This window comes from Hyperolius riggenbachi, chromosome 2 (genome assembly GCF_040937935.1).
Source record: "Hyperolius riggenbachi isolate aHypRig1 chromosome 2, aHypRig1.pri, whole genome shotgun sequence".
In the NCBI taxonomy this organism is placed as follows: Eukaryota; Metazoa; Chordata; class Amphibia; order Anura; family Hyperoliidae; genus Hyperolius; species Hyperolius riggenbachi.
In genome coordinates this window covers 387,552,838-387,565,864 of record NC_090647.1, presented here as the reverse complement: position 1 = coordinate 387,565,864, position 13,027 = coordinate 387,552,838, and the positions used below count along the sequence as shown (strand labels likewise).

Sequence of the window (13,027 nt, the reverse complement as noted above, 5' to 3'; positions counted from 1 at the left end):
TTAAATACCATACCTTCATGTCCGGTCTCATTACCAGAGTAAAACAATTTGAACAAGAGACCATTGATAAAAAACTAAATAAGCTCAATAGAGATAGATTGGCATACGCTGAGCATAGGGAACGGGAACGGAAACCCAAACTCCTACCCATACACCCACCCCCTCCCCCACCACCTACAGGACCCCGTCGGTTAGACCAGACACATCCTGGGTCTATAGTAGGTATTCCCAAACTGATGAACCTAAACATTCCCCCACCACCCTTCTTATATCCCAATTTTCCCCCGCCACCCCTTCCAACACACAATTCCGACCCAAAAGACCAAATAGGGATAGTTAATCATACACCAACAGAACATCAATCTATTGAAAACATCACTCCCAAAATACACACCCCAATGCCCTCAAACTCAGAGAAGTTCATTTTCTCTAGACAACCACCCCCAAAAAACCTTTTTTCTATCAACATCAGAACACCAGATAATCCAGTACGGACAACACATCCGATCACAAAGAAAATTTACCAGCACAAAACAAAGAAAAACAGCTCACAGCCCAAAACAGGAGGCACTACCATAGTGGGCCTACTAACAACACCAAAATGTATTTTCTCCAAAGGACCTCCACCACCCACCTTGTTTAGACACACCACCAATCTGCCAGTCAGAGCCACTGATCTGTCAGCAGACACACATACTAGGTCAATGTCCAATACCCAGACCCAATCCAACACGAGTGATAGTACTACACTGGAGAAGCCAGATCCGATACAAACCATTAACGTAGAGTCACATAGAAGGATCTCTGACGACTCGACATGCTCTACGAACATAAACGTCATGGCCTCTCCCCCTTCGATTATTGATCCCATTGGCAGCCCTGGGGAGATTACTCTTAGCCAATTAAGCACTTACGAGACACAGGACCCCCATACAACACCCTCCTCCCCAGGATCACATAGCACCATAAGGGAGGAAGACACCACATCTATTCACACAGGTCCCTTAGATATCACAAGTGATCAATCGGAGTCTTTTTTAGAGTTGCCTACCACTTTCAACAATCACCCACCGGACCCGCTCCACAAACAATTACCCAGTCCAAAGGTATCCAAGATCATACTTCAACCCAAGGCTATTCGAAAAAGACCACTTTCAAACATCGAAAACGGGCATCCAGAGGGAAAGGGGGAAAAAAGGAACAGAATGTAATGGACACCACAGAGGGACAGACCAAATCTATTTTTAATCTTTCAGATCATATATTAAAACAGAACGAAATTAAGGTACTCAATCGAGGCCTGTCATTTTGTCCAACCAGTACCACTCAACTTAGTGAATTGTTTACAGATCTTAATTCCTTTGTCCGAAAGTTAACACTTAAAAGACATTTTGCCCTGAAACAAATAGAAAAAACCCAAAAACCCATATTGACCCAGGAAGCATCAGACACTCTGGTTGTAGTAAATGAACAAGAAATAGAATTAGAAAAGTGCATAACCACATCCCTCAAAGGACGGTCCAGATTCTATCCTACAGGCTCCAAGGGCAATTTCATAGAGACATTTTACGCAATGGTGTTGGAGGACGTCCAGGCACTCTGCCAAGAGTCCTTTGACTACCCCTCCAACCTCACTCGAGCTGAGAAAACAGCATTAAACCAGCTAAGAAGGAATCTGTAACGATTGCGGAATCGTCTCCGTGGTCAGCGCACCAGACGTGCGCTGATGCGGCGGATTTCCTCCACAAGCGTATTATTGAGGACACCCAGGCTAGGTGCTATGCACCTGCAGAGGGAAATTCCTGTCGGCAGGTGGAGCTGTGGAGTGCAGAGGAACAGCTCCTCTGCCCTACCACACACGCCAGACAGGAATTGTATGAAGGGAAGAAACGCAATCGCAAGAGAAGCGATTGAGAGTGAGCACAGAGACAGATTGTGTGTGTGTGCATAAAATTAGTCGCCAACCCGCGACTGTGCACACACCACAGCAGATAAGAAGCAGGAACGCGATCGCGAGAGGTGCGATCGCCAGACGTGACACAAGGTTACAGCAAGGCGGAGCACGAGAGTAGAAAAGGCACAGCAAATAATACAATAAGGAGATACGGAAAATAACAAATGCTAGCTAACCGCGAACACCGCACTCATTCGCAACAGTGCACGCGGTTATGCGCGGTCTCCACGTGATAAGCACAATAGAGACAAGCACGCCTAACTAACCATTAACAGACAAACATGAAACAGAGGATGCGAGCGCTTGCTTAACGGTTACCTCACCGAGCCTTCAGCAAGCGCAGCAGACAAGACAGACACACGAAAACAGGGACAAGCGACAGAAGGATCCCCAGCGCTAGCTAAAAGTGGCTAGCGCGATCCCAGAAGACAGAACAGAAGGATCCCCAGCGCTAGCGAAAAGTAGCTAGCGTGATCCCAGGAGACAGAACAGAAGGATCCCCAGCACTAGCGCTAGGGCGAGTGCGATCCAAACACACGGCAGACAGAACAGATGAGGTAGGCAGAAACAACCGCTGTTCCAACCTACACTCCAGACTCAATCAGAAGGATCCACAGCCGCTAACGCTAGGGCTTGTGCGATCCAAACACAAGACAGACGGAACAGGCAAAACAGATAATACAACCTGACTGGGCTAGAAGGGGAGCCTAAAGCAACCCCCAGGATTTAACTATACTAGATAGCAATGGCTGACACTCCAGCAGTGTCCATCAGGAACAGACCATGGAAGGGAAATGTCCAGCAAAGCATTCTGGGAGCAGAATGCTTTTATAGTGCTAGTCATCAAAAGAAGGCAGGTAACGGATTTGCATGACTAATGTATGCAAATTTCTCAGCAACACAAGCTGCAGAACTGACAGAAAGTCTCTCTTAAAAAAAGAACCTGCAGAATGCAGACGTGAACAGTGGTCAAAACGCTGCCTGTCTGCACAGGCAGCTGAGCAGATTCTCACAGTACCCCCCCTTCTAGGGTCGAATTCCAGACGACCCTCAAAACCGATATCTCCAAACCATTCTAACAGAAGACTCATGAAGGTCGGGGCAGCCCGACAAGGTCCAATTCCAGAGTCAGTCCACCCGAAACCGACCTCATCGGAAACAGAAGCCACCGAAACATGCCCATCAGTACTACCAGTCTCAGTATAACACCCATCAGGACTGTGAACGCCAGAGAAGAAGCCATCGACACCCTCCAGACAATACCCACCACCTTCCAAGGAGCGTCCGAAAATACCAAACCTGCCACAATACCTGTTTGAAGTGTCCCTTACAACACAAAAGCCACCGTTGATCTTATCCAGGGTACCAAGCAAAATCTCTCCCGGAATCTCCCAGAACCTTTTGAAGCTCCACAGAGATCCCAAGAGGGTAGAACCATCACCAGGCTCACATGGAGAATTACCAAGAACCCCCATGGAACCAATGACAATTCCAGATTCAGAATTACGAGGACACCCATCAAGATCAAGACTTTCAGGGACCACTTCTGGGCATGCAAGCAGGCAGGCCATATCAGAGCATGTCTCCACCGAGGAAGCATCTGAGTACGCTGGTAACCGAGGCACACTTGGGCTTTCTGGGTCACAGAGCACACTGGGGTACACCAGCACAGGAGAAACCTCAGGACATGTCGGGGAACTGCCAACCTCAGAGTCCGGCACGTCAAGACCAAAACCAGTACCGGGCAGAGAATCATCATGAGTGGAGGTCACAGGCACTGGACTTTCAAAAGAAGACTCGGATACAAATTCAGAAATTTCTGTGACAATAATATCATCATTGACTACACAGGCGTGAAGCTCCATCAGAGCTGAAAAGGTAGCCAGCAAGGCAGCAATGCCTACTGAAGTGGGCAACACCTCAGAAGGACTTGGGGGGCAGGAGACGTCTCCTACAAGTTCTGCACCCTTTGGGAGGAACTCGGAGATCTCCAGGAGGTCAGACAGGACCTCAGGAACATCCTTTTTCAAGTTTCCTAAGAAGAATTCTGAACTATCCATGTTACAGGGCAAGGCTTGAACTTTATTTTGTGAACCGGGCAGATGTCCCAGGGAAGGTTCCACCATAAACTGAGACTGAATTTCATCATCAGGACAGGGATACACAGAAATATCTAGTGAAACTAACTCTGGCTTTCTGAGTTTCGTTTCACTGCAGGGAAATTCCTCCATAGCAGTCAAACCAGACTGCAATTCCAAAATAGCAGAGAAACAGGTAACAATGGTTGCAATACCTAGACGAGCCTCTAGGGACACTGCAGGACATTTTAAACAAGGTAATATTGACTCATCCAGATTACTGGGTGGAGAGTCAGTACTTACTTCAGAATCAGACTCGCAAATGTCAATGCGAGTGGACATAATGTCTTTATTCATGATACAGGGCAGGCTCAGAGACACCTTCTCTGGACAGAGCAAAGGTGCTTCAGTATCAGGTTTACAAAACCAAAGTGCTGTCTCACTCTTAGACTCGGCTAACGATGTCGAATCCGAGGAGACAGAACGCAAAATTTGCGAATCCACAATCGCTTTAGGTTGCGAAACCGAACACTCCAAAGACAGGGATTCTGAGGTCTCCAGGCTGGATTGCTGGATCTCAGAAACGCCAGCTGACAATGTATCTTTACAAACGTCACCTGAATGACGTACACGTAATTCATTCAGAATCATTTTCCACATACAAATCAGCGGACTCACGAAGTCAAATTCACACCCCTTTTTTTCTCTTAAGGCGGAAGCATAACTTATACATGCTCTCAAGACAGATTCACTTCTGGCAATGTAGTACTCACAAAACGACTCTGAATCGTTCTCCAATTCATACACCAACGCTTCGAGCTGTTTTTTCTGGAACGGGGGCTCCCATTCACACCTGACTAGGTCTGAGCATTCATACTGAACAATGTTAGGGGAAGTTGTGACAACAACATGAGGAATCATATTAATTTTACTCTTGAAACTGCATCGTTTGGGAATTTTCCCCATAGCGAGATCATAGATGGAGGATCTTAAAGTAGTACTGAGAGAAGATCTGTTTTTACATGACAAGGGATCCCACAAATCATTGACAAAGCTGACACACTCACGCCGATCACAATCGACAGGAACATCTGAGAAACCGGCATCAGATCGCACAGATTTAACCTCTAAACAAACGGGAGAAACTCCATCAGAATTCACGCAGGTGTCCACAGTCAAGGCACACCCATTCATTTCAGGTCGCACAGTGTCCAAACTCACTTGCTTTACCCCAGAAAGACAGGAATAATCATGTGACAATGGTGTCTCTTTATTGGAAATAATTGGTTGGTGTGTGTGCAATTCGTCCAAAATAGCCTGCCACACATAAATCACCAGATCCACATCACACTCATCACATTCATCAGAATCGATCAAAAGGTACATAGAGTCGAGACAATCATTCAGGTCATCCGCGCTCTTTGCGATATAAAAATCGCAAAAGGCTTTCCAATCGAAATCAAACTCTTCCAACAAGGCCCCAATCTCCCATGAGTCAAATGGCGGTTCAAACAACCCAGTATCTAGGTAATCTCCATATGGGTTGGGGTCAGGAACGAGGACAGACTTTTTAACTGCTTTAATGTAGTGTGCGATCCTACCTATAATAGGATCCACATATGCCTTTGCCTCAGGCAATGACATCTGAACAAAATCGAAGGTTCCCTCTGCCCTGGGAATTTTGGTTTGGCTGGACATTCTGTAACGATTGTGGAATCGTCTCCGTGGTCAGCGCACCAGACGTGCGCTGACGTGGCGGATTTCCTCCACAAGCGTATTATTGCGGACACCCAGGCTAGGTGCTATGCACCTGCAGAGGGAAATTCCTGTCGGCAGGTGGAGCTGTGGAGTGCAGAGGAACAGCTCCTCTGCCCTACCACACACGCCAGACAGGAATTGTATGAAGGGAAGAAACGCAATCGCAAGAGAAGCGATTGAGAGTGAGCACAGAGACAGATTGTGTGTGTGTGCATAAAATTAGTCGCCAACCCGCGACTGTGCACACACCACAGCAGATAAGAAGCAGGAACGCGATCGCGAGAGGTGCGATCGCCAGACGTGACACAAGGTTACAGCAAGGCGGAGCACGAGAGTAGAAAAGGCACAGCAAATAATACAATAAGGAGATACGGAAAATAACAAATGCTAGCTAACCGCGAACACCGCACTCATTCGCAACAGTGCACGCGGTTATGCGCGGTCTCCACGTGATAAGCACAATAGAGACAAGCACGCCTAACTAACCATTAACAGACAAACATGAAACAGAGGACGCGAGCGCTTGCTTAACGGTTACCTCACCGAGCCTTCAGCAAGCGCAGCAGACAAGACAGACACACGAAAACAGGGACAAGCGACAGAAGGATCCCCAGCGCTAGCTAAAAGTGGCTAGCGCGATCCCAGAAGACAGAACAGAAGGATCCCCAGCGCTAGCGAAAAGTAGCTAGCGTGATCCCAGGAGACAGAACAGAAGGATCCCCAGCACTAGCGCTAGGGCGAGTGCGATCCAAACACACGGCAGACAGAACAGATGAGGTAGGCAGAAACAACCGCTGTTCCAACCTACACTCCAGACTCAATCAGAAGGATCCACAGCCGCTAACGCTAGGGCTTGTGCGATCCAAACACAAGACAGACGGAACAGGCAAAACAGATAATACAACCTGACTGGGCTAGAAGGGGAGCCTAAAGCAACCCCCAGGATTTAACTATACTAGATAGCAATGGCTGACACTCCAGCAGTGTCCATCAGGAACAGACCATGGAAGGGAAATGTCCAGCAAAGCATTCTGGGAGCAGAATGCTTTTATAGTGCTAGTCATCAAAAGAAGGCAGGTAACGGATTTGCATGACTAATGTATGCAAATTTCTCAGCAACACAAGCTGCAGAACTGACAGAAAGTCTCTCTTAAAAAGAGACCTGCAGAATGCAGACGTGAACAGTGGTCAAAACGCTGCCTGTCTGCACAGGCAGCTGAGCAGATTCTCACAGAATCCAAACCTTATCATAAAACCTGCTGACAAAGGGGGAGGCATAGTTATCTTGAATAAACATGATTATGTCCAGGAAACACTTCGCCTCCTAGGTGATTCGAATAGCTATGAAATACTTAAGGAAGACCCCACATGTGTATACCATAATTTGCTGAAAACCTTTATCAACAAGGCCCATATGGAGGGACTGATCACAAAAGGGGAGCGTAGTTTCATTATCATTGAAAATCCATCTGTTCCATATTTCTACCAACTACCCAAAATTCATAAATGTTTGCAAAAGCCCCCCGGCAGGCCGATAATTTCGGGTATCGACTCTGTAACCTCTAACCTGTCCAGATTTGTGGACCGCCATCTACAAAAACACGTTCAAAGTTTGGAGTCATATACCAAAGATTCCAAGCACTTGATTGATATGCTGAAGGATTATGGGTGGAGTTCAGAATATACTTGGCTGACATGTGATGTGTCAGCCTTGTATACCAACATCTCCCATGCCTTTGGGGTTGAAGCAGTACAGTTTTATCTCAACTCCGACACTGACATGCCACAGATACAAAAGACATTCCTTACCCAATGTGTGGAATTTATTTTAACACACAACTATTTTTCCTTTATGGATACCATCTACCGTCAGGTAGGGGGCACGGCCATGGGCAGCAGCTTCGCACCCAGTTATGCCAATCTGGCCATGGGACTTTTTGAAAAACTATACATCCATCCAACAACCCATTTTGGGAACATATAGTGCTTTACAAGCGCTATATAGATGATTTGGTATTCATTTGGAAAGGTGATCCACTGCGCATACCGCACTTCCTTAACTACCTTAATTCTAACAGAGTAGGTCTGTCCTTCACATCACAACATAGTAATGTATCCATGAATTTTTTGGACCTGGTCCTGTTCCATGAATATGGACAGATAAAGACTAAAACATTTTTTAAGACTGTCGACTCCAACAATTATATTCATTTTAAGAGCTTCCATCACAAGCCCTGGACCCTAAACACCCCATACAATCAATTCCAGCGTGTTCATAGAAACTGTACAGACATTAAGGATTACAATACGCAATCGAAAATTCTGGTTAAGAAATTTCAAGAACGTAAGTACCCAAAAAAGCTCATACAAAATGCAAGAACCAGAGCAAAACGTGCACAAGGTACAACTGCCAAAATTGACAATGCACACATAGAACCCGAAAATACACTTAGATTCATTACGAGATATAGTGTACAACACAAGGCCCTAAAAGATATACTCACCAACAGGTGGGAGATTTTAAGACAAGATCCGTTTTTACGTGAGTCTATTCCAATCAGACCAATCATGACGTATCGCAGGGCACCCAATCTCCGAAATCTCCTAGCCCCAAGTAAATTTAAAATAAAAACGTCCACACCCACACAACCAGCAGGCTGCTACACATGCCAAAAGAAACGTTGCCTGGCCTGCAGTTCTATTGTCAGCTCCAATTGCATCATAGCATTTAGTAACAACAATACCTACCCCATTCAAAAATACATTAACTGTGAAACCAGATTTGTAATCTATGTGGCGTCCTGCCCGTGCGGCCTACAGTATGTGGGCCGTACAACGCAATTATGGCGGGATAGAATAGGACAACATAGACGCAACATTGAAAAAGGATTCCCAAACCACAGTCTTTCACGACATTTTTATACTGTCCACAACAGGAATCCAGTAGAAGTGTCCTTTATGGCAATAGAAGCCATAAATCCCATGAGCGACAATGCTGTCCAGACTCTGAAAAATAGGGAGATCTTCTGGATACAAACCTTGAAAACATTAGTTCCAGTAGGACTAAATGAACAATTAGAGAAACCGTTCTAGTTATTTTTCCTCCTTTGCCTATAAGGAAGTCGGTCCTCCCCCTCCCCCCCTTCTTTCCTCCCCCTTCCCTACCCTCACGAAGCGTATAAGAAGCACACATTAGAGATATACACATATGGTAGAATTTTTATATGTGACATGTAAATGGAGCCAATACCTATATCAGCTCCCAGAGCAAATATTATTATACATTTTATACATCCAGAATATAACTATACAACTATTCAGGAATAGAAGATATACCCACAGTTGCTCTTTTTTAAATTACTTTTACTTTTATTTATATTTATTTTTATTTTCATTAGTATTGTTAGTTCTTATTGTTGATTGATCAATCAACTGATTAATGTAACACTTTTATTGTTGATTATTGTTATTGTATGGATAAGCGATTTATTATCTGCATATGTATGTCCTCCCTACAGATGGAGTATATGGGTATGGGTGTGTATATGATCGGCATCCTGAGTCCTTCATTTTATGAGGGCAAGCTCGTTTTTGTCTACACACAGACTCTACACAGTGCAATTGCGCTGTGTGGATTTATACACGCCCCCACTATACCCTATACTAACACGTACGCTTAGTGACCTTTATCCTTTATTACCATCACTAGGGTTGTAATTATTATTACCAGTAGGGTCGTCACTATTTTGTTCCCAGTATAATCTTATACACCTTTTACCTTTTATATAGCACGACCAATGAGGTCGGGTATAGAATCGGTCACTCCCTTCCCACATTCCCCCTGTCATAGAAGTAAGCCCACATCCATCATGGCAACTGTGGTGGAGGTGCCCTTAGATGACGCACTTCCCCCAGCTGCACGCTGTCATAATGAGCGAGTGTACACTTTGCTCTGACAGTGCCCTTATTCAATATGGCGGCTGTAGCACTTCCGCCCACAGTAGACGTACTTCCGCCTAGCGCGGGGCTCCAACTAGCTTGTTGGAGAGCGGAATTCCGCATTAACCACGCCCCCAACAGGAAACACCCTCCGGCTGGGCACAATTACAGCAGTCATGGAGTATATCAGTGGCCAGTGCAGCGCCCGCTCGTAACAGAGGCGCTGCGCTGTATGTGCACAACTTCTGAGGTAAGAACCATTCGGATACATTATTGCACTGTGGTTTATGATATGTGGAGGTCCCATATCGTCAATTGATAGACATGGCGAATTGATATAGAAGGATATGGGACACCAAGGTCTACTGACAGCATGCACAAAAAGAAAAAAAGTGCACAATATTAAGTACACACCTCTAGGGAATCACTAATATTGTGGTAAATAATGGATCAAATACCCTTAATCCTCTTGGATGATTTTTTAGACTTTTTGATAATTTTTAGATATTAAGATGATATGTAAATTGCAGATGTTTTTTATTTATGTTGTTACAGCTGCTCCCTTTTTTTGTATTTTGCCTGAGAAAGCGGGCTTGAGACCCGCGAAACGCGTTGCAATTGTTATTCTGGAGTACAGATTAAATTTTATCTACACCTTCTACAGTGGTTGTGTTTTTGGTTCCGAGGGAGGTAAGTCCACCCTTACCCCCCGGATTTTATTATTATTTTAATTGATCATATTTTATCCTGCTGGCGCCTCTGTAATCGTTTGCATACTATTATCCACCTGGTGGATGGGTGTGAGCACCCCTTTTTTCCTACTACAGAGAGCGACTTCTTAGCCTGAGTGGGGACAGGCCTAATATCCCCATCTGCGCTATAAGTGGTTGCCTGATACCCGGCAACCCATGTTTGTGAGTATATCTCTGATCACTTATCACAAATTATTCAAATAATCTCAGTAATACACTATTGGGGGCTCCCGGTTTTTTCTTGTGTTTTATCCTAAGTTAATGGCTTTACTTAGGGTTCAGGAAGAATTAACAGCTGCATTTGCGGACCAGGAGGGGTTAATGACAGCACTGTATACAGTATTGCAGCCATTAACCTGTCCTGTCCCTTAAATGCAGCCAATAACTCCCCCAGTCCCCCCAATTGCAACAGTTATTCACCCCCCCCCCTTCCTGCAGCCCAGTATTTTTCCCCCTGCCCCTTTCCTTGATAATTGATCAGACCTGTGTTTTCTTGGCATTTCCTTTATCAAGAAAGTGTCACTTACCACTGGGTAAATTGCTGCAATTGGGAATGTCACTAATAGTACATATTACTCAGTGTGCTCAATGTTGCTTGTGACTCGTGTGTAAGTTGACCCTATACTTTTATTTAGTGAGTCTGACCTAAATTTGTAGACTTATAGTCGAGTATATATAGTATAAAACATATTATTTATATTTTTTGGTTTAAAACATTCTGTTATCTATCCTACAGCAAGCATTTAATGCAGCAGCTGTTGTTTATCACATGAAAAAAATGCATATGCAAAACAGTCAAAGTAGCTCTGGGTCTTCTACTGAGGCGGATAATGGAGTACCTACAATCAAAGTGTCAGATGCCACAAGACCAACAACCCCAAAGAGCCATATTGCTGAGGATGGAAACCTACATAACAAAGGTCATCTACACATGCATGTAACCAATAAATTGTCTGCTAGTGGTATGACAATGAAATCTCATGAAGTTTACCGCGGTGAGTACAATACAGGTACTGCAAAAGCATCATCACCTGAAACCTGTGTTAATGTGTTGAAAGGATCCAGTGCAGTTAAGCAGGCTTCATCTGAGAAAAGAAATGTGACCGGTAACACTTCATCTTATCATAGACCTATTGAAGGACAGCGTCTTCCAAAGCCCCAACAAGAGGTTCAGAGTAATCCCCCTACAAAATTACTCAAGAGTTTAATGCAACATAGTGCCACACAGACAAGCCCAGTGCATAACACACTTTCTGAAATAAATCAGGCTGGTCCCGTGAAGGATGGGCACTCACAAACAAAGCCTAAATCCCAGGCCAGTCAAGCTTCAAAGGCTACCACTATGAGCAAACCAACACAAGCTAACCCAACATTGAAGGAATTTGAGCAATGTAATAAAAACATGACAAATAGTTCACAGTTACTTGACCTTCTTGAAACTTCTCAAAAAGGAGATGAACACAGAAATTCTTCTCAAAAAGTATCTTCTACCAATATGTCTTCCAAGATGTCAGCTGCACCTTGTACTATAACATCTAACACCACTCAAAAACCTCCCTCCCAACCTGACCAAGGTCTTCCTGGACAAAAGACTCCTGTGAAAGCAGGCAGTTCTCCAATGAACCCTTCCAAACATCTCAATGCTCAATCCTTCATCCAAGATAACACAGCCAAAAAAAACAGCAATACTAAGAAGGCAAATTTAGAGTATGATATGTTGTGTATGGAAAGCCCACACTGCAAACCACGATACTTATTACATGGAACTGCTAAGACTGATACACTTTTTGTTCCCACCAATTTATATGTGACTGATGGAACCTCAGGTGAAACATATGAGAAGGGAAAGCCAATTTCCTGTTCAGAGCATGGTATGATGATGAAAAAGAAGAAAAAGTAAGTAAAACATATCAATACAATGAACAACTATAAGTTTTAGCTATTATCAGTTAATTATTGTTTAATACCATGTTTTATTTATAAAGTGTTAGAAGGGATACAAATGGTTAGAAGGGATACAAATGGCTAAATTACCTATGTAACATGGACATCGTGTGACACCAGAAGAGGACCTTGCCCAGTTAGGACAACCACTAAAAAATATGTAGCAAAAGAAGAGAAGGCACGCACGTCGTCCTAAAATCTGTTCCTTTATTATGGACGTATCCATGAATGTGTTAGAGATGTCGCGAACCTCCGATTTTCGGTTCGTGAACCCTGTTCGTGAACCTCCGCGAAAGGTTCGGTTCGCGAAAAAGTTTGCGAACCGCAATACACTTCAATGGGGAGGCGAACTTTGCAAAAAAGAAAAAATTCTGACACCTAGAAAAATGATGAAAAACATGTTTCAAAGGCTCTAATACCTGGAGGCAGACAGGATTGAGTGAAATACACATCACTGCTGGAGGACCCGCCCACCCTCCCTCCCTCCCTCCTCCAAGCTAGGTCCTTATACCATATGACTCAGTTGTCTGCCTACACTAATTAGTTATGGGAGAGCTGCTACACACTCTGCTAGGTAGCTTTTAATTAGCATCTTCTGGGCT

At 44.4% G+C, this 13,027-nt stretch overlaps 1 protein-coding gene across 7 annotated transcripts in view; it reads left to right on the top strand.

The window, feature by feature from the left end:
* Positions 1–13,027, top strand: part of CAMK1G (calcium/calmodulin dependent protein kinase IG) — a 2,474,997-nt gene that overhangs the window by 1,776,085 nt on the left and 685,885 nt on the right. For all 7 annotated transcript variants that reach the window (XM_068269763.1, XM_068269762.1, XM_068269761.1 and 4 more), the window contains one exon: positions 11,218–12,377. In XM_068269763.1, coding sequence (XP_068125864.1) covers positions 11,218–12,377 — 1,160 coding nt within the window. The remainder of the gene's footprint in view (positions 1–11,217; positions 12,378–13,027) is intronic.